Source organism: Pecten maximus, unplaced genomic scaffold (assembly GCF_902652985.1).
Source record: "Pecten maximus unplaced genomic scaffold, xPecMax1.1, whole genome shotgun sequence".
Lineage (NCBI taxonomy): Eukaryota > Metazoa > Mollusca > Bivalvia > Pectinida > Pectinidae > Pecten > Pecten maximus.
In genome coordinates, this window is record NW_022981502.1 from 1 (window position 1) to 26,188 (window position 26,188).

At 40.7% G+C, this 26,188-nt stretch overlaps 13 protein-coding genes and 3 pseudogenes across 13 annotated transcripts; 8 read left to right on the plus strand and 8 right to left on the minus strand.

Moving 5' to 3' along the window:
- Nucleotides 1-230: 230 nt before the first annotated feature.
- LOC117320098 (histone H4) lies at nt 231-745 on the plus strand. Its single transcript, XM_033874780.1, has one exon. It carries the CDS (start codon nt 330-332, stop codon nt 639-641), a length of 312 nt encoding a protein of 103 aa, XP_033730671.1. The 5' UTR covers nt 231-329; the 3' UTR covers nt 642-745.
- Nucleotides 746-953: 208 nt separating this feature from the next.
- LOC117320094 (histone H2B) lies at nt 954-2,021 on the minus strand. Its single transcript, XM_033874776.1, has one exon. It carries the CDS (start codon nt 1,876-1,878, stop codon nt 1,504-1,506), a length of 375 nt encoding a protein of 124 aa, XP_033730667.1. The 5' UTR covers nt 1,879-2,021; the 3' UTR covers nt 954-1,503.
- Nucleotides 2,022-2,104: 83 nt separating this feature from the next.
- LOC117320090 (histone H2A) lies at nt 2,105-2,572 on the plus strand. The gene has a single exon (XM_033874773.1). The coding sequence runs from the start codon at nt 2,141-2,143 to the stop codon at nt 2,516-2,518; it is 378 nt and encodes a 125-aa protein (XP_033730664.1). The 5' UTR covers nt 2,105-2,140; the 3' UTR covers nt 2,519-2,572.
- A 2,995-nt stretch (nt 2,573-5,567) lies between these two features.
- Nucleotides 5,568-6,018, plus strand: LOC117320097 (histone H4). The gene has a single exon (XM_033874779.1). It carries the CDS (start codon nt 5,603-5,605, stop codon nt 5,912-5,914), a length of 312 nt encoding a protein of 103 aa, XP_033730670.1. The 5' UTR covers nt 5,568-5,602; the 3' UTR covers nt 5,915-6,018.
- A 208-nt stretch (nt 6,019-6,226) lies between these two features.
- Nucleotides 6,227-7,181, minus strand: LOC117320095 (histone H2B). Its single transcript, XM_033874777.1, has one exon. The coding sequence runs from the start codon at nt 7,149-7,151 to the stop codon at nt 6,777-6,779; it is 375 nt and encodes a 124-aa protein (XP_033730668.1). The 5' UTR covers nt 7,152-7,181; the 3' UTR covers nt 6,227-6,776.
- A 195-nt stretch (nt 7,182-7,376) lies between these two features.
- On the plus strand, nt 7,377-7,845 carry LOC117320088 (histone H2A). Its single transcript, XM_033874771.1, has one exon. The coding sequence runs from the start codon at nt 7,414-7,416 to the stop codon at nt 7,789-7,791; it is 378 nt and encodes a 125-aa protein (XP_033730662.1). The 5' UTR covers nt 7,377-7,413; the 3' UTR covers nt 7,792-7,845.
- A 2,927-nt stretch (nt 7,846-10,772) lies between these two features.
- Nucleotides 10,773-16,574, plus strand: LOC117320083. The gene is made up of 6 exons (XM_033874768.1): nt 10,773-11,186; nt 12,079-12,361; nt 12,687-13,060; nt 14,188-14,523; nt 15,912-15,918; nt 16,140-16,574. Exons 1-6 carry the CDS (start codon nt 10,876-10,878, stop codon nt 16,458-16,460), a joined length of 1,632 nt encoding a protein of 543 aa, XP_033730659.1. The 5' UTR covers nt 10,773-10,875; the 3' UTR covers nt 16,461-16,574.
- Nucleotides 11,198-12,567, minus strand: LOC117320096 (histone H2B). Its single transcript, XM_033874778.1, has one exon. It carries the CDS (start codon nt 12,422-12,424, stop codon nt 12,050-12,052), a length of 375 nt encoding a protein of 124 aa, XP_033730669.1. The 5' UTR covers nt 12,425-12,567; the 3' UTR covers nt 11,198-12,049.
- On the plus strand, nt 12,650-13,118 carry LOC117320089 (histone H2A). Its single transcript, XM_033874772.1, has one exon. The coding sequence runs from the start codon at nt 12,687-12,689 to the stop codon at nt 13,062-13,064; it is 378 nt and encodes a 125-aa protein (XP_033730663.1). The 5' UTR covers nt 12,650-12,686; the 3' UTR covers nt 13,065-13,118.
- Nucleotides 16,575-16,772: 198 nt separating the features above from the next.
- LOC117320093 (histone H2B) lies at nt 16,773-17,848 on the minus strand. The gene has a single exon (XM_033874775.1). The coding sequence runs from the start codon at nt 17,695-17,697 to the stop codon at nt 17,323-17,325; it is 375 nt and encodes a 124-aa protein (XP_033730666.1). The 5' UTR covers nt 17,698-17,848; the 3' UTR covers nt 16,773-17,322.
- A 75-nt stretch (nt 17,849-17,923) lies between these two features.
- Nucleotides 17,924-18,391, plus strand: LOC117320092 (histone H2A). Its single transcript, XM_033874774.1, has one exon. The coding sequence runs from the start codon at nt 17,960-17,962 to the stop codon at nt 18,335-18,337; it is 378 nt and encodes a 125-aa protein (XP_033730665.1). The 5' UTR covers nt 17,924-17,959; the 3' UTR covers nt 18,338-18,391.
- Nucleotides 18,392-20,155: 1,764 nt separating this feature from the next.
- On the minus strand, nt 20,156-20,710 carry LOC117320084 (annotated as a pseudogene).
- A 259-nt stretch (nt 20,711-20,969) lies between these two features.
- On the plus strand, nt 20,970-21,416 carry LOC117320085 (annotated as a pseudogene).
- Nucleotides 21,417-22,197: 781 nt separating this feature from the next.
- LOC117320087 lies at nt 22,198-22,592 on the minus strand (annotated as a pseudogene).
- Nucleotides 22,593-23,450: 858 nt separating this feature from the next.
- LOC117320086 (histone H3) lies at nt 23,451-25,058 on the minus strand. Its single transcript, XM_033874770.1, has one exon. The coding sequence runs from the start codon at nt 24,462-24,464 to the stop codon at nt 24,054-24,056; it is 411 nt and encodes a 136-aa protein (XP_033730661.1). The 5' UTR covers nt 24,465-25,058; the 3' UTR covers nt 23,451-24,053.
- Nucleotides 25,059-25,541: 483 nt separating this feature from the next.
- On the minus strand, nt 25,542-26,010 carry LOC117320100 (histone H2A). Its single transcript, XM_033874781.1, has one exon. The coding sequence runs from the start codon at nt 25,971-25,973 to the stop codon at nt 25,596-25,598; it is 378 nt and encodes a 125-aa protein (XP_033730672.1). The 5' UTR covers nt 25,974-26,010; the 3' UTR covers nt 25,542-25,595.
- Nucleotides 26,011-26,188: the final 178 nt, after the last annotated feature.

Sequence of the window (26,188 nt, forward strand, 5' to 3'; positions counted from 1 at the left end):
TGTTAATTACACATATCATCCATTGACAATGCCAGATAATTCCTAATTACATTATATCATTGTTTTCTTTAACATTTCATGTCAAGTTTTAGTGCTTTAGTCGTATGTTTGATTACATTTCAGTTTTCTACTATTCACAGGTGCTATGTACACATGTGTCACTTTGCCTACAACACCACTATACAGTGTGTATGCCTGGCCGGGAATTATGACCAATGAAAACCGCGCTTACAAAAACGCACAGGTCTTCTCACACGGCCTAGACTTTGCTATAAAGACCTGGTCTGTGTGTGCCGAGTCATTTCAGTCACTGCTCGCAGTCTGTAAACATGTCTGGAAGAGGTAAAGGAGGAAAGGGACTCGGAAAGGGAGGTGCCAAGAGGCACAGGAAGGTGTTGCGTGATAACATCCAGGGTATCACCAAGCCCGCAATCCGTCGTCTGGCTCGACGAGGTGGTGTCAAACGTATCTCTGGACTCATCTACGAAGAGACCCGTGGTGTCCTTAAGGTTTTCCTTGAGAACGTCATCAGGGACGCTGTCACATACACCGAGCACGCCAAGAGGAAGACTGTCACAGCTATGGATGTTGTGTACGCTCTGAAGAGGCAAGGACGTACTCTGTACGGATTTGGCGGTTAAACCCAGAACGAACCCTGTCAACAAACAACACAAACGGCCCTTTTTAGGGCCACCAAACTTCTCAAAAAGCTTCAATATCACTCGAAAATACGCAATCTTTGTTTGTTTCTTTATTACAATTTGTATTTATGTACAACTGTAACTATTCAATTCTCATAAACACAAACAACTCACATGGGGTGATTAATAAAGACTACATCAATTACATTGTACTCGCAACACAGGAACAAGTAATTCAATAACAACCAATTGTATAATTAAATTTTATTTATTTCCATCGCTATGTCACCAGTATTAAAAACATAAATGCTGATCTTATACTACTACTACTACTACTACTACTACTACTACCACCACACGGAGACTAGATATCGACAAAATTAATATCGTACACATACGCATAAAGATACACGTATACGTACCGCAATATACAATAACATTACATTACATTGGTCATCGCAATACACACGGACAAGTAACACCAGTAAACTCCACACACGTTTGCAGTACATTTCCATTTATCAATAGATATTGTCCAACTACAGTTTTATCCACTCAATTAAAATCATGATCAAGACATGTTTCATTTCCGTATGTTTATGCATTATGCTTTGATTGATACATACATGTATACACACAATATACATTACAACACACAACTCATATCACACATATATTCGTTTATTTTACACACACATACTTAACTAATTCATACCCTTTTAACTTATGATGAATTGAAACATAACACAAAACTAAGAACTAAGTAATTGCGTTTTTTCGAGTGTTCATTGGGACTTTTTGAGGAGTTTGGGTGGCCCTGAAAAGGGCCGTTTGTGTTTGTAGTAGTAAACTTTTCAGGAGTTTACTTGGAGCTGGTGTACTTGGTGACAGCTTTGGTTCCCTCACTGACAGCGTGCTTGGCCAATTCACCGGGCAGAAGGAGACGGACAGCGGTCTGGATCTCCCGACTGGTGATGGTGGACCTCTTGTTGTAGTGAGCGAGACGGGAAGCCTCAGCGGCGATTCTCTCAAAGATGTCGTTGACAAAGCTGTTCATGATGGACATGGCCTTGCTGGACACACCGGTGTCGGGGTGCACCTGTTTCAACACTTTGTAGATGTAGATGCTGTAGGATTCCCTCCTCTTCCTCCTCCTTTTCTTGTCAGTCCCACGGTTGGCCTTTGCCTTGGTGGCGGCCTTCTTAGCTCCTTTCGATCCTGATGCTTTGGGTGCCATGATACTAATACGACGAGTGCCGATACGAGTAATGAGCGACGTTTTTCAATTTTTCCCTTTTATACCATCGCCCTCACAGGTAGGATCGAAACTTTAGCGTTGCGCCACACAAACACTCGAACCTCGCAGCTCTCTGAAAACACCCCCGACTTTTTCGCTCGCTACAGTTTCGATCCTACCTGTGGGTATAAAACGCTTCACGGCAACAAATTCTACTCATTTCTGCTATATCTGTTTACAGTAACTAGCCGAACATATCAAGATGTCTGGACGTGGTAAGGGAGGAAAAGTAAAGGGAAAGGCAAAGAGCCGATCATCCCGTGCCGGACTTCAGTTCCCAGTCGGACGTATCCACCGTCTGCTCCGCAAGGGAAACTATGCCGAGCGAGTTGGAGCCGGAGCACCAGTGTACTTGGCTGCTGTCCTCGAGTACTTAGCTGCTGAAGTTTTGGAATTGGCAGGAAACGCCGCCAGAGATAACAAGAAGACCAGGATCATCCCCCGTCATCTCCAGTTGGCCATCAGGAACGACGAGGAGTTGAACAAACTGCTGTCCGGTGTCACCATCGCACAGGGTGGTGTTCTGCCCAACATCCAGGCTGTTCTTCTCCCCAAGAAGACCCAGAAACCCGCCAAGTAGACGGTTCCAGTGTCATTCTGCACAAACAAAAACGGCCCTTTTCAGGGCCACCCACTTTTCTCAAAAAGTGTTCATATGATATGCCTCGAAAACACGCAAATATCTTGTTGCTTATTTATCTATGTGTTCAATTATATACAATTAGCTACTTAAAAACACACTGATTACATTTACATGTCAATAAATATTATAATTACTCACATATTACAACATAACAACAGAAAGTATACACACTGTGGTTACAGATAAAGCCACTTAGTGAATACAATATCCTAGCTAACATTCATTCATATTCGACTGCAGATCTAAAGATCGTACAATATACAACTAAAGGTATTTTCATTAGCACATTTCTGTAAAAACAAGTAATTTGTAGCTACAACCAAAGACACGTGAAACTGCGTATACAACAATAGTACAGACATAAAGATGCGTTAGAGAACATTTATTCTACATGTCACGTGAGGCGATTTAAATGTAAATTGAAATAACATCATTGAATCCAAATTAAAAACAAATCCTAACTAGACAACATACTATGTCTGGCACCGTGTATATTTACGTATATCGCCTTGCCAGGTTGTCGCATATTATGTTAACTTCATACAGAAACTTGTATGTTTTAAAGGTGAACCTTTCATAGATGTAGATGCGGTTTGTTGTTGTTTTTTTTTTGTTTTTTTTTTCCCCTCTCTTATTCACACGTGTGGAGTAAGTGTGTTTTGTGTGGCGTGTTATCATCTGGGTGTTACATGTAATTCTCCCTTTAGAAATATCAAATCAGATCAAAACAATACCTGTCCGAAAAATGATAATATCAATTTCGACAGGTGTCATAATAGTATGCAATTACCGATAATAATTAAACTGGTAATAGCAATCATTAAGATGACATGTTTTTCTTAGTGTGCGTGATCGTCGTGAACACAAGCCCAGGTAGGATTGAAAGTTGGCGGATTGTACATGCTTGAGGGCCAATGAAGGATTGTGGATAGCGTCCAATCAGAAACGTGTTTACATATCCTGTGCCCAATCGTGGCCATGATCTGTAACGGAGCGGGGAGCACAAAAATAGCTCTCTGAGTGCAGTTTTCATTCTACCGTTGAACTTCGACTGGTAAACATCAGAAATGGCTCGTACAAAGCAGACCGCCCGTAAATCCACTGGAGGCAAGGCCCCACGTAAACAGTTGGCTACCAAGGCCGCCCGTAAGAGCGCCCCAGCCACCGGAGGAGTAAAGAAACCTCACAGGTACAGGCCAGGAACAGTCGCTCTCCGTGAAATCCGTAGGTACCAGAAGAGCACCGAGCTCCTCATCAGGAAACTGCCATTCCAGCGTCTCGTCCGTGAAATCGCCCAGGATTTCAAGACCGACCTGAGGTTCCAGAGCTCTGCTGTTATGGCTCTTCAGGAGGCTAGCGAAGCTTACTTGGTCGGACTTTTCGAGGACACCAACCTGTGCGCCATCCACGCCAAGCGTGTCACCATCATGCCCAAGGATATCCAGCTGGCTCGCCGTATCCGCGGAGAACGTGCTTAAGCAGTACATCTGTACACTACTTCCCAAAACGGCCCTTTTCAGGGCCACCAAAATTCCAAAAAAGTTCCACTTGCTCTCGAATTTACGCTATCATACATACATACATACATACATACATACTTACTTACAATCAGATGGAAGTATAACCATCAACTTTATTATAGGAATTAAATTCAATACAATATTGGAATTTTTAAATAGTAATATTATTACGATTGTGATTGGATAGATCAACAATTAAAACACGGAATTAGCATGTTTGCATAACACTAACAAATTACTGGTCAATTAATAAACAGATCGAGAGTCAACAACACAACTTGTAAGAAAACATCTGTATGACCTGGTATTAAAGTTTAGTGACATAATTTCTCGATTTACAAGTATATGACTTAATTTGCTAGGGTAACTTGCGATGCTTTACATGGATATGATGCGTTTGTGAGATATTATAGTGATTTGGAAGCGAGTATTTGTACATGAGTTTATTATTGGTGTTGGTTTTAAGAATATGAGTTGTATGTATTGCGAGGAAAAGTGGTAATAATTGAATAATGAAGCATATATATATGTAAATAAATGATAATAAAAAAAAAAAAAAGTAAATAATAATAGGGGTTGGATGGGATTGTGTAGTGGATTACGGTTTAAGGTATGGGGGTGGGGTGGGGCGGGGATTATGGTTTGTGTTGGACGTGGGATTGGTTATCCGGCCGAGCGGAGCGAGGCCCGAAATTTTTGGGGGTACATTTTTCATTTTTCAGGAGTTAAAATTTTTCCGGAAATTCATTTCCATGCGCAGATACCATTACTTACTTCAAACTGCTTTATTTTACGTTTTTACAGCTTAATAGTGCACTATACGGTTTCATACATGTATTTAGCGCTTGATAAACTTATATACATTTCCATACATACACTTACACCGTTTAAAACTGATATACAGCTTTATACAATGCATTTACAGCTACAACAAACTTATATACAACATGATACATGTACATACAGAAGAATTAACTCATATACAGCCACCTACATTCAGTTAATGCTTAATATAATTCATACATGTTCTCGGCGATAAGTATAATCTAATAAAACTGAATAACTGATGGAATGCATTCAAATTGGTTACAAAATAACTATCTTGATAACAGTGAATATAGTTAAATGAATGCAGATTCCACAAAATACAATAACACATGAATTGAAAATTCTGTTAATTACACATATCATCCATTGACAATGCCAGATAATTCCTAATTACATTATATCATTGTTTTCTTTAACATTTCATGTCAAGTTTTAGTGCTTTAGTCGTATGTTTGATTACATTTCAGTTTTCTACTATTCACAGGTGCTATGTACACATGTGTCACTTTGCCTACAACACCACTATACAGTGTGTATGCCTGGCCGGGAATTATGACCAATGAAAACCGCGCTTACAAAAACGCACAGGTCTTCTCACACGGCCTAGACTTTGCTATAAAGACCTGGTCTGTGTGTGCCGAGTCATTTCAGTCACTGCTCGCAGTCTGTAAACATGTCTGGAAGAGGTAAAGGAGGAAAGGGACTCGGAAAGGGAGGTGCCAAGAGGCACAGGAAGGTGTTGCGTGATAACATCCAGGGTATCACCAAGCCCGCAATCCGTCGTCTGGCTCGACGAGGTGGTGTCAAACGTATCTCTGGACTCATCTACGAAGAGACCCGTGGTGTCCTTAAGGTTTTCCTTGAGAACGTCATCAGGGACGCTGTCACATACACCGAGCACGCCAAGAGGAAGACTGTCACAGCTATGGATGTTGTGTACGCTCTGAAGAGGCAAGGACGTACTCTGTACGGATTTGGCGGTTAAACCCAGAACGAACCCTGTCAACAAACAACACAAACGGCCCTTTTTAGGGCCACCAAACTTCTCAAAAAGCTTCAATATCACTCGAAAATACGCAATCTTTGTTTGTTTCTTTATTACAATTTGTATTTATGTACAACTGTAACTATTCAATTCTCATAAACACAAACAACTCACATGGGGTGATTAATAAAGACTACATCAATTACATTGTACTCGCAACACAGGAACAAGTAATTCAATAACAACCAATTGTATAATTAAATTTTATTTATTTCCATCGCTATGTCACCAGTATTAAAAACATAAATGCTGATCTTATACTACTACTACTACTACTACTACTACTACTACCACCACACGGAGACTAGATATCGACAAAATTAATATCGTACACATACGCATAAAGATACACGTATACGTACCGCAATATACAATAACATTACATTACATTGGTCATCGCAATACACACGGACAAGTAACACCAGTAAACTCCACACACGTTTGCAGTACATTTCCATTTATCAATAGATATTGTCCAACTACAGTTTTATCCACTCAATTAAAATCATGATCAAGACATGTTTCATTTCCGTATGTTTATGCATTATGCTTTGATTGATACATACATGTATACACACAATATACATTACAACACACAACTCATATCACACATATATTCGTTTATTTTACACACACATACTTAACTAATTCATACCCTTTTAACTTATGATGAATTGAAACATAACACAAAACTAAGAACTAAGTAATTGCGTTTTTTCGAGTGTTCATTGGGACTTTTTGAGGAGTTTGGGTGGCCCTGAAAAGGGCCGTTTGTGTTTGTAGTAGTAAACTTTTCAGGAGTTTACTTGGAGCTGGTGTACTTGGTGACAGCTTTGGTTCCCTCACTGACAGCGTGCTTGGCCAATTCACCGGGCAGAAGGAGACGGACAGCGGTCTGGATCTCCCGACTGGTGATGGTGGACCTCTTGTTGTAGTGAGCGAGACGGGAAGCCTCAGCGGCGATTCTCTCAAAGATGTCGTTGACAAAGCTGTTCATGATGGACATGGCCTTGCTGGACACACCGGTGTCGGGGTGCACCTGTTTCAACACTTTGTAGATGTAGATGCTGTAGGATTCCCTCCTCTTCCTCCTCCTTTTCTTGTCAGTCCCACGGTTGGCCTTTGCCTTGGTGGCGGCCTTCTTAGCTCCTTTCGATCCTGATGCTTTGGGTGCCATGATACTAATACGACGAGTGCCGATACGAGTAATGAGCGACGTTTTTCAATTTTTCCCTTTTATACCATCGCCCTCACAGGTAGGATCGAAACTTTAGCGTTGCGCCACACAAACACTCGAACCTCGCAGCTCTCTGAAAACACCCCCGACTTTTTCGCTCGCTACAGTTTCGATCCTACCTGTGGGTATAAAACGCTTCACGGCAACAAATTCTACTCATTTCTGCTATATCTGTTTACAGTAACTAGCCGAACATATCAAGATGTCTGGACGTGGTAAGGGAGGAAAAGTAAAGGGAAAGGCAAAGAGCCGATCATCCCGTGCCGGACTTCAGTTCCCAGTCGGACGTATCCACCGTCTGCTCCGCAAGGGAAACTATGCCGAGCGAGTTGGAGCCGGAGCACCAGTGTACTTGGCTGCTGTCCTCGAGTACTTAGCTGCTGAAGTTTTGGAATTGGCAGGAAACGCCGCCAGAGATAACAAGAAGACCAGGATCATCCCCCGTCATCTCCAGTTGGCCATCAGGAACGACGAGGAGTTGAACAAACTGCTGTCCGGTGTCACCATCGCACAGGGTGGTGTTCTGCCCAACATCCAGGCTGTTCTTCTCCCCAAGAAGACCCAGAAACCCGCCAAGTAGACGGTTCCAGTGTCATTCTGCACAAACAAAAACGGCCCTTTTCAGGGCCACCCACTTTTCTCAAAAAGTGTTCATATGATATGCCTCGAAAACACGCAAATATCTTGTTGCTTATTTATCTATGTGTTCAATTATATACAATTAGCTACTTAAAAACACACTGATTACATTTACATGTCAATAAATATTATAATTACTCACATATTACAACATAACAACAGAAAGTATACACACTGTGGTTACAGATAAAGCCACTTAGTGAATACAATATCCTAGCTAACATTCATTCATATTCGACTGCAGATCTAAAGATCGTACAATATACAACTAAAGGTATTTTCATTAGCACATTTCTGTAAAAACAAGTAATTTGTAGCTACAACCAAAGACACGTGAAACTGCGTATACAACAATAGTACAGACATAAAGATGCGTTAGAGAACATTTATTCTACATGTCACGTGAGGCGATTTAAATGTAAATTGAAATAACATCATTGAATCCAAATTAAAAACAAATCCTAACTAGACAACATACTATGTCTGGCACCGTGTATATTTACGTATATCGCCTTGCCAGGTTGTCGCATATTATGTTAACTTCATACAGAAACTTGTATGTTTTAAAGGTGAACCTTTCATAGATGTAGATGCGGTTTGTTGTTGTTTTTTTTTTGTTTTTTTTTTCCCCTCTCTTATTCACACGTGTGGAGTAAGTGTGTTTTGTGTGGCGTGTTATCATCTGGGTGTTACATGTAATTCTCCCTTTAGAAATATCAAATCAGATCAAAACAATACCTGTCCGAAAAATGATAATATCAATTTCGACAGGTGTCATAATAGTATGCAATTACCGATAATAATTAAACTGGTAATAGCAATCATTAAGATGACATGTTTTTCTTAGTGTGCGTGATCGTCGTGAACACAAGCCCAGGTAGGATTGAAAGTTGGCGGATTGTACATGCTTGAGGGCCAATGAAGGATTGTGGATAGCGTCCAATCAGAAACGTGTTTACATATCCTGTGCCCAATCGTGGCCATGATCTGTAACGGAGCGGGGAGCACAAAAATAGCTCTCTGAGTGCAGTTTTCATTCTACCGTTGAACTTCGACTGGTAAACATCAGAAATGGCTCGTACAAAGCAGACCGCCCGTAAATCCACTGGAGGCAAGGCCCCACGTAAACAGTTGGCTACCAAGGCCGCCCGTAAGAGCGCCCCAGCCACCGGAGGAGTAAAGAAACCTCACAGGTACAGGCCAGGAACAGTCGCTCTCCGTGAAATCCGTAGGTACCAGAAGAGCACCGAGCTCCTCATCAGGAAACTGCCATTCCAGCGTCTCGTCCGTGAAATCGCCCAGGATTTCAAGACCGACCTGAGGTTCCAGAGCTCTGCTGTTATGGCTCTTCAGGAGGCTAGCGAAGCTTACTTGGTCGGACTTTTCGAGGACACCAACCTGTGCGCCATCCACGCCAAGCGTGTCACCATCATGCCCAAGGATATCCAGCTGGCTCGCCGTATCCGCGGAGAACGTGCTTAAGCAGTACATCTGTACACTACTTCCCAAAACGGCCCTTTTCAGGGCCACCAAAATTCCAAAAAAGTTCCACTTGCTCTCGAATTTACGCTATCATACATACATACATACATACATACATACTTACTTACAATCAGATGGAAGTATAACCATCAACTTTATTATAGGAATTAAATTCAATACAATATTGGAATTTTTAAATAGTAATATTATTACGATTGTGATTGGATAGATCAACAATTAAAACACGGAATTAGCATGTTTGCATAACACTAACAAATTACTGGTCAATTAATAAACAGATCGAGAGTCAACAACACAACTTGTAAGAAAACATCTGTATGACCTGGTATTAAAGTTTAGTGACATAATTTCTCGATTTACAAGTATATGACTTAATTTGCTAGGGTAACTTGCGATGCTTTACATGGATATGATGCGTTTGTGAGATATTATAGTGATTTGGAAGCGAGTATTTGTACATGAGTTTATTATTGGTGTTGGTTTTAAGAATATGAGTTGTATGTATTGCGAGGAAAAGTGGTAATAATTGAATAATGAAGCATATATATATGTAAATAAATGATAATAAAAAAAAAAAAAAGTAAATAATAATAGGGGTTGGATGGGATTGTGTAGTGGATTACGGTTTAAGGTATGGGGGTGGGGTGGGGCGGGGATTATGGTTTGTGTTGGACGTGGGATTGGTTATCCGGCCGAGCGGAGCGAGGCCCGAAATTTTTGGGGGTACATTTTTCATTTTTCAGGAGTTAAAATTTTTCCGGAAATTCATTTCCATGCGCAGATACCATTACTTACTTCAAACTGCTTTATTTTACGTTTTTACAGCTTAATAGTGCACTATACGGTTTCATACATGTATTTAGCGCTTGATAAACTTATATACATTTCCATACATACACTTACACCGTTTAAAACTGATATACAGCTTTATACAATGCATTTACAGCTACAACAAACTTATATACAACATGATACATGTACATACAGAAGAATTAACTCATATACAGCCACCTACATTCAGTTAATGCTTAATATAATTCATACATGTTCTCGGCGATAAGTATAATCTAATAAAACTGAATAACTGATGGAATGCATTCAAATTGGTTACAAAATAACTATCTTGATAACAGTGAATATAGTTAAATGAATGCAGATTCCACAAAATACAATAACACATGAATTGAAAATTCTGTTAATTACACATATCATCCATTGACAATGCCAGATAATTCCTAATTACATTATATCATTGTTTTCTTTAACATTTCATGTCAAGTTTTAGTGCTTTAGTCGTATGTTTGATTACATTTCAGTTTTCTACTATTCACAGGTGCTATGTACACATGTGTCACTTTGCCTACAACACCACTATACAGTGTGTATGCCTGGCCGGGAATTATGACCAATGAAAACCGCGCTTACAAAAACGCACAGGTCTTCTCACACGGCCTAGACTTTGCTATAAAGACCTGGTCTGTGTGTGCCGAGTCATTTCAGTCACTGCTCGCAGTCTGTAAACATGTCTGGAAGAGGTAAAGGAGGAAAGGGACTCGGAAAGGGAGGTGCCAAGAGGCACAGGAAGGTGTTGCGTGATAACATCCAGGGTATCACCAAGCCCGCAATCCGTCGTCTGGCTCGACGAGGTGGTGTCAAACGTATCTCTGGACTCATCTACGAAGAGACCCGTGGTGTCCTTAAGGTTTTCCTTGAGAACGTCATCAGGGACGCTGTCACATACACCGAGCACGCCAAGAGGAAGACTGTCACAGCTATGGATGTTGTGTACGCTCTGAAGAGGCAAGGACGTACTCTGTACGGATTTGGCGGTTAAACCCAGAACGAACCCTGTCAACAAACAACACAAACGGCCCTTTTTAGGGCCACCAAACTTCTCAAAAAGCTTCAATATCACTCGAAAATACGCAATCTTTGTTTGTTTCTTTATTACAATTTGTATTTATGTACAACTGTAACTATTCAATTCTCATAAACACAAACAACTCACATGGGGTGATTAATAAAGACTACATCAATTACATTGTACTCGCAACACAGGAACAAGTAATTCAATAACAACCAATTGTATAATTAAATTTTATTTATTTCCATCGCTATGTCACCAGTATTAAAAACATAAATGCTGATCTTATACTACTACTACTACTACTACTACTACTACTACCACCACACGGAGACTAGATATCGACAAAATTAATATCGTACACATACGCATAAAGATACACGTATACGTACCGCAATATACAATAACATTACATTACATTGGTCATCGCAATACACACGGACAAGTAACACCAGTAAACTCCACACACGTTTGCAGTACATTTCCATTTATCAATAGATATTGTCCAACTACAGTTTTATCCACTCAATTAAAATCATGATCAAGACATGTTTCATTTCCGTATGTTTATGCATTATGCTTTGATTGATACATACATGTATACACACAATATACATTACAACACACAACTCATATCACACATATATTCGTTTATTTTACACACACATACTTAACTAATTCATACCCTTTTAACTTATGATGAATTGAAACATAACACAAAACTAAGAACTAAGTAATTGCGTTTTTTCGAGTGTTCATTGGGACTTTTTGAGGAGTTTGGGTGGCCCTGAAAAGGGCCGTTTGTGTTTGTAGTAGTAAACTTTTCAGGAGTTTACTTGGAGCTGGTGTACTTGGTGACAGCTTTGGTTCCCTCACTGACAGCGTGCTTGGCCAATTCACCGGGCAGAAGGAGACGGACAGCGGTCTGGATCTCCCGACTGGTGATGGTGGACCTCTTGTTGTAGTGAGCGAGACGGGAAGCCTCAGCGGCGATTCTCTCAAAGATGTCGTTGACAAAGCTGTTCATGATGGACATGGCCTTGCTGGACACACCGGTGTCGGGGTGCACCTGTTTCAACACTTTGTAGATGTAGATGCTGTAGGATTCCCTCCTCTTCCTCCTCCTTTTCTTGTCAGTCCCACGGTTGGCCTTTGCCTTGGTGGCGGCCTTCTTAGCTCCTTTCGATCCTGATGCTTTGGGTGCCATGATACTAATACGACGAGTGCCGATACGAGTAATGAGCGACGTTTTTCAATTTTTCCCTTTTATACCATCGCCCTCACAGGTAGGATCGAAACTTTAGCGTTGCGCCACACAAACACTCGAACCTCGCAGCTCTCTGAAAACACCCCCGACTTTTTCGCTCGCTACAGTTTCGATCCTACCTGTGGGTATAAAACGCTTCACGGCAACAAATTCTACTCATTTCTGCTATATCTGTTTACAGTAACTAGCCGAACATATCAAGATGTCTGGACGTGGTAAGGGAGGAAAAGTAAAGGGAAAGGCAAAGAGCCGATCATCCCGTGCCGGACTTCAGTTCCCAGTCGGACGTATCCACCGTCTGCTCCGCAAGGGAAACTATGCCGAGCGAGTTGGAGCCGGAGCACCAGTGTACTTGGCTGCTGTCCTCGAGTACTTAGCTGCTGAAGTTTTGGAATTGGCAGGAAACGCCGCCAGAGATAACAAGAAGACCAGGATCATCCCCCGTCATCTCCAGTTGGCCATCAGGAACGACGAGGAGTTGAACAAACTGCTGTCCGGTGTCACCATCGCACAGGGTGGTGTTCTGCCCAACATCCAGGCTGTTCTTCTCCCCAAGAAGACCCAGAAACCCGCCAAGTAGACGGTTCCAGTGTCATTCTGCACAAACAAAAACGGCCCTTTTCAGGGCCACCCACTTTTCTCAAAAAGTGTTCATATGATATGCCTCGAAAACACGCAAATATCTTGTTGCTTATTTATCTATGTGTTCAATTATATACAATTAGCTACTTAAAAACACACTGATTACATTTACATGTCAATAAATATTATAATTACTCACATATTACAACATAACAACAGAAAGTATACACACTGTGGTTACAGATAAAGCCACTTAGTGAATACAATATCCTAGCTAACATTCATTCATATTCGACTGCAGATCTAAAGATCGTACAATATACAACTAAAGGTATTTTCATTAGCACATTTCTGTAAAAACAAGTAATTTGTAGCTACAACCAAAGACACGTGAAACTGCGTATACAACAATAGTACAGACATAAAGATGCGTTAGAGAACATTTATTCTACATGTCACGTGAGGCGATTTAAATGTAAATTGAAATAACATCATTGAATCCAAATTAAAAACAAATCCTAACTAGACAACATACTATGTCTGGCACCGTGTATATTTACGTATATCGCCTTGCCAGGTTGTCGCATATTATGTTAACTTCATACAGAAACTTGTATGTTTTAAAGGTGAACCTTTCATAGATGTAGATGCGGTTTGTTGTTGTTTTTTTTTTGTTTTTTTTTTCCCCTCTCTTATTCACACGTGTGGAGTAAGTGTGTTTTGTGTGGCGTGTTATCATCTGGGTGTTACATGTAATTCTCCCTTTAGAAATATCAAATCAGATCAAAACAATACCTGTCCGAAAAATGATAATATCAATTTCGACAGGTGTCATAATAGTATGCAATTACCGATAATAATTAAACTGGTAATAGCAATCATTAAGATGACATGTTTTTCTTAGTGTGCGTGATCGTCGTGAACACAAGCCCAGGTAGGATTGAAAGTTGGCGGATTGTACATGCTTGAGGGCCAATGAAGGATTGTGGATAGCGTCCAATCAGAAACGTGTTTACATATCCTGTGCCCAATCGTGGCCATGATCTGTAACGGAGCGGGGAGCACAAAAATAGCTCTCTGAGTGCAGTTTTCATTCTACCGTTGAACTTCGACTGGTAAACATCAGAAATGGCTCGTACAAAGCAGACCGCCCGTAAATCCACTGGAGGCAAGGCCCCACGTAAACAGTTGGCTACCAAGGCCGCCCGTAAGAGCGCCCCAGCCACCGGAGGAGTAAAGAAACCTCACAGGTACAGGCCAGGAACAGTCGCTCTCCGTGAAATCCGTAGGTACCAGAAGAGCACCGAGCTCCTCATCAGGAAACTGCCATTCCAGCGTCTCGTCCGTGAAATCGCCCAGGATTTCAAGACCGACCTGAGGTTCCAGAGCTCTGCTGTTATGGCTCTTCAGGAGGCTAGCGAAGCTTACTTGGTCGGACTTTTCGAGGACACCAACCTGTGCGCCATCCACGCCAAGCGTGTCACCATCATGCCCAAGGATATCCAGCTGGCTCGCCGTATCCGCGGAGAACGTGCTTAAGCAGTACATCTGTACACTACTTCCCAAAACGGCCCTTTTCAGGGCCACCAAAATTCCAAAAAAGTTCCACTTGCTCTCGAATTTACGCTATCATACATACATACATACATACATACATACTTACTTACAATCAGATGGAAGTATAACCATCAACTTTATTATAGGAATTAAATTCAATACAATATTGGAATTTTTAAATAGTAATATTATTACGATTGTGATTGGATAGATCAACAATTAAAACACGGAATTAGCATGTTTGCATAACACTAACAAATTACTGGTCAATTAATAAACAGATCGAGAGTCAACAACACAACTTGTAAGAAAACATCTGTATGACCTGGTATTAAAGTTTAGTGACATAATTTCTCGATTTACAAGTATATGACTTAATTTGCTAGGGTAACTTGCGATGCTTTACATGGATATGATGCGTTTGTGAGATATTATAGTGATTTGGAAGCGAGTATTTGTACATGAGTTTATTATTGGTGTTGGTTTTAAGAATATGAGTTGTATGTATTGCGAGGAAAAGTGGTAATAATTGAATAATGAAGCATATATATATGTAAATAAATGATAATAAAAAAAAAAAAAAGTAAATAATAATAGGGGTTGGATGGGATTGTGTAGTGGATTACGGTTTAAGGTATGGGGGTGGGGTGGGGCGGGGATTATGGTTTGTGTTGGACGTGGGATTGGTTATCCGGCCGAGCGGAGCGAGGCCCGAAATTTTTGGGGGTACATTTTTCATTTTTCAGGAGTTAAAATTTTTCCGGAAATTCATTTCCATGCGCAGATACCATTACTTACTTCAAACTGCTTTATTTTACGTTTTTACAGCTTAATAGTGCACTATACGGTTTCATACATGTATTTAGCGCTTGATAAACTTATATACATTTCCATACATACACTTACACCGTTTAAAACTGATATACAGCTTTATACAATGCATTTACAGCTACAACAAACTTATATACAACATGATACATGTACATACAGAAGAATTAACTCATATACAGCCACCTACATTCAGTTAATGCTTAATATAATTCATACATGTTCTCGGCGATAAGTATAATCTAATAAAACTGAATAACTGATGGAATGCATTCAAATTGGTTACAAAATAACTATCTTGATAACAGTGAATATAGTTAAATGAATGCAGATTCCACAAAATACAATAACACATGAATTGAAAATTCTGTTAATTACACATATCATCCATTGACAATGCCAGATAATTCCTAATTACATTATATCATTGTTTTCTTTAACATTTCATGTCAAGTTTTAGTGCTTTAGTCGTATGTTTGATTACATTTCAGTTTTCTACTATTCACAGGTGCTATGTACACATGTGTCACTTTGCCTACAACACCACTATACAGTGTGTATGCCTGGCCGGGAATTATGACCAATGAAAACCGCGCTTACAAAAACGCACAGGTCTTCTCACACGGCCTAGACTTTGCTATAAAGACCTGGTCTGTGTGTGCCGAGTCATTTCAGTCACTGCTCGCAGTCTGTAAACATGTCTGGAAGAGGTAAAGGAGGAAAGGGACTCGGAAAGGGAGGTGCCAAGAGGCACAGGAAGGTGTTGCGTGATAACATCCAGGGTATCACCAAGCCCGCAATCCGTCGTCTGGCTCGACGAGGTGGTGTCAAACGTATCTCTGGACTCATCTACGAAGAGACCCGTGGTGTCCTTAAGGTTTTCCTTGAGAACGTCATCAGGGACGCTGTCACATACACCGAGCACGCCAAGAGGAAGACTGTCACAGCTATGGATGTTGTGTACGCTCTGAAGAGGCAAGGACGTACTCTGTACGGATTTGGCGGTTAAACCCAGAACGAACCCTGTCAACAAACAACACAAACGGCCCTTTTTAGGGCCACCAAACTTCTCAAAAAGCTTCAATATCACTCGAAAATACGCAATCTTTGTTTGTTTCTTTATTACAATTTGTATTTATGTACAACTGTAACTATTCAATTCTCATAAACACAAACAACTCACATGGGGTGATTAATAAAGACTACATCAATTACATTGTACTCGCAACACAGGAACAAGTAATTCAATAACAACCAATTGTATAATTAAATTTTATTTATTTCCATCGCTATGTCACCAGTATTAAAAACATAAATGCTGATCTTATACTACTACTACTACTACTACTACTACTACTACCACCACACGGAGACTAGATATCGACAAAATTAATATCGTACACATACGCATAAAGATACACGTATACGTACCGCAATATACAATAACATTACATTACATTGGTCATCGCAATACACACGGACAAGTAACACCAGTAAACTCCACACACGTTTGCAGTACATTTCCATTTATCAATAGATATTGTCCAACTACAGTTTTATCCACTCAATTAAAATCATGATCAAGACATGTTTCATTTCCGTATGTTTATGCATTATGCTTTGATTGATACATACATGTATACACACAATATACATTACAACACACAACTCATATCACACATATATTCGTTTATTTTACACACACATACTTAACTAATTCATACCCTTTTAACTTATGATGAATTGAAACATAACACAAAACTAAGAACTAAGTAATTGCGTTTTTTCGAGTGTTCATTGGGACTTTTTGAGGAGTTTGGGTGGCCCTGAAAAGGGCCGTTTGTGTTTGTAGTAGTAAACTTTTCAGGAGTTTACTTGGAGCTGGTGTACTTGGTGACAGCTTTGGTTCCCTCACTGACAGCGTGCTTGGCCAATTCACCGGGCAGAAGGAGACGGACAGCGGTCTGGATCTCCCGACTGGTGATGGTGGACCTCTTGTTGTAGTGAGCGAGACGGGAAGCCTCAGCGGCGATTCTCTCAAAGATGTCGTTGACAAAGCTGTTCATGATGGACATGGCCTTGCTGGACACACCGGTGTCGGGGTGCACCTGTTTCAACACTTTGTAGATGTAGATGCTGTAGGATTCCCTCCTCTTCCTCCTCCTTTTCTTGTCAGTCCCACGGTTGGCCTTTGCCTTGGTGGCGGCCTTCTTAGCTCCTTTCGATCCTGATGCTTTGGGTGCCATGATACTAATACGACGAGTGCCGATACGAGTAATGAGCGACGTTTTTCAATTTTTCCCTTTTATACCATCGCCCTCACAGGTAGGATCGAAACTTTAGCGTTGCGCCACACAAACACTCGAACCTCGCAGCTCTCTGAAAACACCCCCGACTTTTTCGCTCGCTACAGTTTCGATCCTACCTGTGGGTATAAAACGCTTCACGGCAACAAATTCTACTCATTTCTGCTATATCTGTTTACAGTAACTAGCCGAACATATCAAGATGTCTGGACGTGGTAAGGGAGGAAAAGTAAAGGGAAAGGCAAAGAGCCGATCATCCCGTGCCGGACTTCAGTTCCCAGTCGGACGTATCCACCGTCTGCTCCGCAAGGGAAACTATGCCGAGCGAGTTGGAGCCGGAGCACCAGTGTACTTGGCTGCTGTCCTCGAGTACTTAGCTGCTGAAGTTTTGGAATTGGCAGGAAACGCCGCCAGAGATAACAAGAAGACCAGGATCATCCCCCGTCATCTCCAGTTGGCCATCAGGAACGACGAGGAGTTGAACAAACTGCTGTCCGGTGTCACCATCGCACAGGGTGGTGTTCTGCCCAACATCCAGGCTGTTCTTCTCCCCAAGAAGACCCAGAAACCCGCCAAGTAGACGGTTCCAGTGTCATTCTGCACAAACAAAAACGGCCCTTTTCAGGGCCACCCACTTTTCTCAAAAAGTGTTCATATGATATGCCTCGAAAACACGCAAATATCTTGTTGCTTATTTATCTATGTGTTCAATTATATACAATTAGCTACTTAAAAACACACTGATTACATTTACATGTCAATAAATATTATAATTACTCACATATTACAACATAACAACAGAAAGTATACACACTGTGGTTACAGATAAAGCCACTTAGTGAATACAATATCCTAGCTAACATTCATTCATATTCGACTGCAGATCTAAAGATCGTACAATATACAACTAAAGGTATTTTCATTAGCACATTTCTGTAAAAACAAGTAATTTGTAGCTACAACCAAAGACACGTGAAACTGCGTATACAACAATAGTACAGACATAAAGATGCGTTAGAGAACATTTATTCTACATGTCACGTGAGGCGATTTAAATGTAAATTGAAATAACATCATTGAATCCAAATTAAAAACAAATCCTAACTAGACAACATACTATGTCTGGCACCGTGTATATTTACGTATATCGCCTTGCCAGGTTGTCGCATATTATGTTAACTTCATACAGAAACTTGTATGTTTTAAAGGTGAACCTTTCATAGATGTAGATGCGGTTTGTTGTTGTTTTTTTTTGTTGTTTTTTTTTCCCCCTCTCTATTCACACGTGTGGAGTAAGTGTGTTTTGTGTGGCGTGTTATCATCTGGGTGTTACATGTAATTCTCCCTTTAGAAATATCAAATCAGATTCAAAACAATACCTGTCCGAAAAATGATAATATCAATTTCGACAGGTGTCATAATAGTATGCAATTACCGATAATACTTAAACTGGTAATAGCAATCATTAAATGACATGTTTCGTTAGTGTGCGTGATCCGTCGTGAAACCCAAGCAAGCCCAGGTAGGATTGAAAGTTGGCGGATTGTACATGCTTGAGGGCAATGAAGGATTTGGATGGCCACGAGTGGGCACAGGATATGTAACACGTTTCTGATTGGACGCTATCCCAATCCTTCATTGGCCCTCAACATGTACATCCGCCACTTTCAATCCACCGTGCTTGTGTTCACGACGATCACGCACACTAAGAAAACATGTCTCTTAATGATTGCTATTACCATTTAATTATTATCGAATTGCTCTATTATGACACCTGTCGAAATTGATATTAATCATTTTTCGGACAGGTATGTTTTGATCGGATTTGGATATTTCCTAAAGGGAAATTACATGTAAACCCCAATGATACCCGCCACACAAAACCCACTATCCACACGGAATTATAGAGGGGAAAAAAACAAAAAAAAAACAACAACAAACCGCATCCCATCATGAAATGTTCACCTTTAAAATACAAGTTTCTGTATGAAGTTAACTAATATGCGACAACCCTGGCAAGGCGATATACGTAAATATACACGGTGTCAGACTAGTCATGTTGTCTAGTTAGGATTTGTTTTTAATTTGGATTCATGATTATTTTCAATTTCCATTTAAATCGCCGGCACGTGACATGTAGAATAAATGTTCTCTAACGCATCTTTATGTCTGTACTCTTGTTGTATACGCATGTTCACGTGTCTTTGTTTAGCTACAATTACTTGTTTTACAGAAAAGTGCTAATGAAAATACCTTTAGTTGTATATTGTACGATCTTTATATCTGCAGTCGAATATGAATGATTTTAGCTAGGATTTGTATTCACTAAGTGCTTTATCTGTAACCCAGTGTGGTATACTTTCTGTTGTTAGTTGGAATATGTGAGTCAATATAATATTTATTGACATGTAAATGTAATCGTGTGTTTTATAGCTAATTGTATATAATTGAACACATAGATAATAAGCAACAAGATATTTGCGTGTTTTCGAGGCATATCATATGAACACTTTTTGAGAAAAGTGGGTGGCCCTGAAAAGGGCCGTTTTTTGTTTGGCAGAATGACACTGGAACCGTCTACTGGCGGGTTTTTGGTCTTCTTGGGGAGAAGAACAGCCTGGATGTTGGGCAGAACACCACCCTGTGCGATGGTGACACCGGACAGCAGTTGTTCAACTCCTCGTCGTTCCTGATGGCCAACTGGAGATGACGGGGGATGATCCTGGTCTTCTTGTTATCTCTGGCGGCGTTTCCTGCCAATTCCAAAACTTCAGCAGCTAAGTACTCGAGGACAGCAGCCAAGTACACTGGTGCTCCGGCTCCAACTCGCTCGGCATAGTTTCCCTTGCGGAGCAGACGGTGGATACGTCCGACGGGAACTGAAGTCCGGCACGGGATGATCGGCTCTTTGCCTTTCCTCTTTACCTTTTCCTCCCTTACCACGTCCAGACATCTGATATGTTCGGCTAGTTACTGTAAACAGATCTAGCAGAAATGAGTAGAATTGTTTGCCGTGAAGCGTTTTATACCACAGGTAGGATCGAAACTGTAGCGAGCGAAAAAGTCGGGGGTGTTTTCAGAGAGCTGCGAGGTTCGAGTGTTTGTGTGGCGCAACGCTAAAGTTCGATCCTACCTGTGAGGGCTGATGGTATAAAAGGGAAAATTGAAAACGTCGCTCATACTCGTATCGGCACTCGTCGCTATTAGTTATCATGGCACCCAAAGCATCAGGATCGAAAGGAGCTAAGAAGGCCGCCACCAAGGCAAAGGCCAACCGTGGACTGACAAGGAAAAGGAGGAGGAAGAGGAGGGAAATCCTACAGCATCTACATCTACAAAGTGTTGAAACAGGTGCACCCCGACACCGGTGTGTCCAGCAAGGCCATGTCCATCATGAACAGCTTGTCAACGACATCTTGAGAGAATCGCCGCTGAGGCTCCCTCTCGCTCACTACAACCAGAGGTCCACCATCACCAGTCGGAGATCCAGACCGCTGTCCGTCCTCCTTCTGCCCGGTGATTGCCAAGCACGCTGTGCAGTGAGGAACCAATCTGTCACCAAGACACCAGCTCCAAGTAAACTCCTGAAAAGTTTACTACTACAAACACAAACGTGGCCCTTTTCAGGGCCAACCAACTCCTCAAAAAGTTTTCCATGACCACTCGAAAAACGCAATTACTTATTTCTTATTTTTGTGTTATGTTTCATTCATCATAAGTTAAAAGGGTATGAATAGTTATATGTGTGTGTAAAATAAACGAATATAGTTTGGTGTGATATTAGTTTGTTGTGTGTAATGTTAAGCTGTGTGTGATACATTATGGATCAATCAAGCATAATGCAAAAACTACGGAATGAAACAGGTCTTGATCAGGAGTTTAATTGAGTGGATAAAACTGTAGTTGGACAATATCTATTGATAAATGTAAAAATGTACTGCAAACGTGTGTGGAGTTTACTGTGTTACTTGTCCGTGTGTATTGCGATGACCAATTTAATTATGTTATTGTAATATTGCGTCACGATACGTGTATTTTAGCGTATGTGTATCGATATTAATTTGTCGATATCTAGTCTCCGTGTGGTGGTAGTGTAGTAGTAGTAGTATATTAGTAAAGATAAGATCAGCATTTATGTTTTTAATACTGGTGACATAGCGATGTAAATAAATAAAATTTATTATACAATTGGTTGTTATTGAATTACTTGTTCCTTTGTTGCTAGTAGCAATGTAATTGATGTAGTCTTTATTAATTCACCCCATGTGAGTTGTTTGTGCTTATGAGAATTGAATGTTACAGTTGTACATAATACAATAATTGTAATAAAGAAACAAACTAAAGATTGCGTATTTTCGAGTGATATTGAAGCTTTTTGAGAGTTTGGTGGCCCTAAAAAGGGCCGTTTGTGTTGTTTGTTGACAGGGTTCGTTCTGGGTGTTAACCGCCAAATCCGTACAGAGTACGTCCTTGCCTCTTCAGAGCGTACACAACATCCATAGCTGTGACAGTCTTCCTCTTGGCGTGCTCGGTGGTATGTGACAGCGTCCCTGATGACGTTCTCAAGGAAAACCTTAGGACACCACGGGTCTCTTCGTAGATGAGTCAGAGATACGTTTGACACCACCTCGTCGAGCCAGACGACGGATTGCGGGCTTGGTGATACCCTGGATGTTATCACGCAACACCTTCCTGTGCCTCTTGGCACCTCCCTTTCCGAGTCCCTTTCCTCCTTTACCTCTTCCAGACATGTTTACAGACTGCGAGCAGTGACTGAAATGACTCGGCACACACAGACCAGGTCTTTATAGCAAAGTCTAGGCCGTGTGAGAAGACCTGTGCGTTTTTGTAACGCGGTTTTCATTGGTCATAATTCCCGCCAGGCATACACACTGTATAGTGGTGTTGTAGGCCAAGTGACACATGTGTACATAGCACCTGTGAATAGTAGAAAACTGAAATGTAATCAAACATACGACTAAAGCACTAAAAACTTGACATGAACTGTTAAAGAAAACAATGATGTAATGTAATTAGGAATTATCTGGCATTGTCAATGGATGATATGTGTAATTAACAGAATTTGCAATTCATGTGTTATTGTATTTTGTGGATCTACATTCATTTAACTATATTCACTGTTATCAGATAGTTATTTTGTAACCAAATTGAATGTCATTCCATCAGTTATTCAGTTTTATTAGATTATAATTGTCGCCGAGAACATGTATGAATTATATTAAGCATTAACTGAATGTAGGTGGCTGTATATAGATTAATTCTGCTGTATGTACATGTATCATGTTGTATATAAGTTTGTTGTAGCTGTAAATGCATTGTATAAAGCTGTATATCAGGTTTTAAACGGTGTAAGTGTATTGTATGGAAATGTATATAAGTTTAATCAGCGCTAATACATGTATGAAACCGTATAGGCACTATTAAGCTGTAAAAACGTAAATAAAGCAGTTTGAAGTAAGTAATGGTATCTGCGCATGGAATGAATTTCCGGAAAAATTTTAACTCCTGAAAAAATGAAAAAATGTACCCCCAAAAATTTCGGGCCTCGCTCCGCTCGGCCGGATACCAATCCCACGTCCAACACAAAACCATAAGCCCCGCCCCACCCCAACCCCCCATACCTTAAAACCGTAATCCACTTACACCAATTCCATCCAACCCCTATTATTATTTACTTTTTTTTTTTTTATTATCATTTATTTACATATATATATGCTTCATTATTCAATTATTACCACTTTTCCTCGCAATACATACAACTCATATTCTTAAAACCAACACCAATAATAAACTCATGTACAAATACTCGCTTCCAAATCACTATAATATCTCACAAACGCATCATATCCATGTAAAGCATCGCAAGTTACCCTAGCAAATTAAGTCATATACTTGTAAATCGAGAAATTATGTCACTAAACTTTAATACCAGGTCATACAGATGTTTTCTTACAAGTTGTGTTGTTGACTCTCGATCTGTTTATTAATTGACCAGTAATTTGTTAGTGTTATGCAAACATGCTAATTCCGTGTTTTAATTGTTGATCTATCCAATCACAATCGTAATAATATTACTATTTAAAAATTCCAATATTGTATTGAATTTAATTCCTATAATAAAGTTGATGGTTATACTTCCATCTGATTGTAAGTAAGTATGTATGTATGTATGTATGTATGTATGATAGCGTAAATTCGAGAGCAAGTGGAACTTTTTTGGAATTTTGGTGGCCCTGAAAAGGGCCGTTTTGGGAAGTAGTGTACAGATGTACTGCTTAAGCACGTTCTCCGCGGATACGGCGAGCCAGCTGGATATCCTTGGGCATGATGGTGACACGCTTGGCGTGGATGGCGCACAGGTTGGTGTCCTCGAAAAGTCCGACCAAGTAAGCTTCGCTAGCCTCCTGAAGAGCCATAACAGCAGAGCTCTGGAACCTCAGGTCGGTCTTGAAATCCTGGGCGATTTCACGGACGAGACGCTGGAATGGCAGTTTCCTGATGAGGAGCTCGGTGCTCTTCTGGTACCTACGGATTTCACGGAGAGCGACTGTTCCTGGCCTGTACCTGTGAGGTTTCTTTACTCCTCCGGTGGCTGGGGCGCTCTTACGGGCGGCCTTGGTAGCCAACTGTTTACGTGGGGCCTTGCCTCCAGTGGATTTACGGGCGGTCTGCTTTGTACGAGCCATTTCTGATGTTTACCAGTCGAAGTTCAACGGTAGAATGAAAACTGCACTCAGAGAGCTATTTTTGTGCTCCCCGCTCCGTTACAGATCATGGCCACGATTGGGCACAGGATATGTAAACACGTTTCTGATTGGACGCTATCCACAATCCTTCATTGGCCCTCAAGCATGTACAATCCGCCAACTTTCAATCCTACCTGGGCTTGTGTTCACGACGATCACGCACACTAAGAAAAACATGTCATCTTAATGATTGCTATTACCAGTTTAATTATTATCGGTAATTGCATACTATTATGACACCTGTCGAAATTGATATTATCATTTTTCGGACAGGTATTGTTTTGATCTGATTTGATATTTCTAAAGGGAGAATTACATGTAACACCCAGATGATAACACGCCACACAAAACACACTTACTCCACACGTGTGAATAAGAGAGGGGAAAAAAAAAAACAAAAAAAAAACAACAACAAACCGCATCTACATCTATGAAAGGTTCACCTTTAAAACATACAAGTTTCTGTATGAAGTTAACATAATATGCGACAACCTGGCAAGGCGATATACGTAAATATACACGGTGCCAGACATAGTATGTTGTCTAGTTAGGATTTGTTTTTAATTTGGATTCAATGATGTTATTTCAATTTACATTTAAATCGCCTCACGTGACATGTAGAATAAATGTTCTCTAACGCATCTTTATGTCTGTACTATTGTTGTATACGCAGTTTCACGTGTCTTTGGTTGTAGCTACAAATTACTTGTTTTTACAGAAATGTGCTAATGAAAATACCTTTAGTTGTATATTGTACGATCTTTAGATCTGCAGTCGATATAGAATGAATGTTAGCTAGGATATTGTATTCACTAAGTGGCTTTATCTGTAACCACAGTGTGTATACTTTCTGTTGTTATGTTGTAATATGTGAGTAATTATAATATTTATTGACATGTAAATGTAATCAGTGTGTTTTTAAGTAGCTAATTGTATATAATTGAACACATAGATAAATAAGCAACAAGATATTTGCGTGTTTTCGAGGCATATCATATGAACACTTTTTGAGAAAAGTGGGTGGCCCTGAAAAGGGCCGTTTTTGTTTGTGCAGAATGACACTGGAACCGTCTACTTGGCGGGTTTCTGGGTCTTCTTGGGGAGAAGAACAGCCTGGATGTTGGGCAGAACACCACCCTGTGCGATGGTGACACCGGACAGCAGTTTGTTCAACTCCTCGTCGTTCCTGATGGCCAACTGGAGATGACGGGGGATGATCCTGGTCTTCTTGTTATCTCTGGCGGCGTTTCCTGCCAATTCCAAAACTTCAGCAGCTAAGTACTCGAGGACAGCAGCCAAGTACACTGGTGCTCCGGCTCCAACTCGCTCGGCATAGTTTCCCTTGCGGAGCAGACGGTGGATACGTCCGACTGGGAACTGAAGTCCGGCACGGGATGATCGGCTCTTTGCCTTTCCCTTTACTTTTCCTCCCTTACCACGTCCAGACATCTTGATATGTTCGGCTAGTTACTGTAAACAGATATAGCAGAAATGAGTAGAATTTGTTGCCGTGAAGCGTTTTATACCCACAGGTAGGATCGAAACTGTAGCGAGCGAAAAAGTCGGGGGTGTTTTCAGAGAGCTGCGAGGTTCGAGAGTTTGTGTGGCGCAACGCTAAAGTTTCGATCCTACCTGTGAGGGCGATGGTTGGAAAAGAAACGCGT

Coding starts and splice junctions, on each gene's coding strand:
- LOC117320098 (XM_033874780.1), top strand. CDS start 330: ATGTCTGGAAGAGGTAAAGGAGGAAAGGGACTCGGAAAGGGAGGTGCC.
- LOC117320094 (XM_033874776.1), bottom strand. CDS start 1,878: ATGGCACCCAAAGCATCAGGATCGAAAGGAGCTAAGAAGGCCGCCACC.
- LOC117320090 (XM_033874773.1), top strand. CDS start 2,141: ATGTCTGGACGTGGTAAGGGAGGAAAAGTAAAGGGAAAGGCAAAGAGC.
- LOC117320097 (XM_033874779.1), top strand. CDS start 5,603: ATGTCTGGAAGAGGTAAAGGAGGAAAGGGACTCGGAAAGGGAGGTGCC.
- LOC117320095 (XM_033874777.1), bottom strand. CDS start 7,151: ATGGCACCCAAAGCATCAGGATCGAAAGGAGCTAAGAAGGCCGCCACC.
- LOC117320088 (XM_033874771.1), top strand. CDS start 7,414: ATGTCTGGACGTGGTAAGGGAGGAAAAGTAAAGGGAAAGGCAAAGAGC.
- LOC117320083 (XM_033874768.1), top strand. CDS start 10,876: ATGTCTGGAAGAGGTAAAGGAGGAAAGGGACTCGGAAAGGGAGGTGCC. Junction 12,362..12,686: donor CTTTTCTTGTCAGTCCCACG/GTTGGCCTTTGC, acceptor GAACATATCAAG/ATGTCTGGACGTGGTAAGGG. Junction 13,061..14,187: donor AAGACCCAGAAACCCGCCAA/GTAGACGGTTCC, acceptor CGACTGGTAAAC/ATCAGAAATGGCTCGTACAA.
- LOC117320096 (XM_033874778.1), bottom strand. CDS start 12,424: ATGGCACCCAAAGCATCAGGATCGAAAGGAGCTAAGAAGGCCGCCACC.
- LOC117320089 (XM_033874772.1), top strand. CDS start 12,687: ATGTCTGGACGTGGTAAGGGAGGAAAAGTAAAGGGAAAGGCAAAGAGC.
- LOC117320093 (XM_033874775.1), bottom strand. CDS start 17,697: ATGGCACCCAAAGCATCAGGATCGAAAGGAGCTAAGAAGGCCGCCACC.
- LOC117320092 (XM_033874774.1), top strand. CDS start 17,960: ATGTCTGGACGTGGTAAGGGAGGAAAAGTAAAGGGAAAGGCAAAGAGC.
- LOC117320086 (XM_033874770.1), bottom strand. CDS start 24,464: ATGGCTCGTACAAAGCAGACCGCCCGTAAATCCACTGGAGGCAAGGCC.
- LOC117320100 (XM_033874781.1), bottom strand. CDS start 25,973: ATGTCTGGACGTGGTAAGGGAGGAAAAGTAAAGGGAAAGGCAAAGAGC.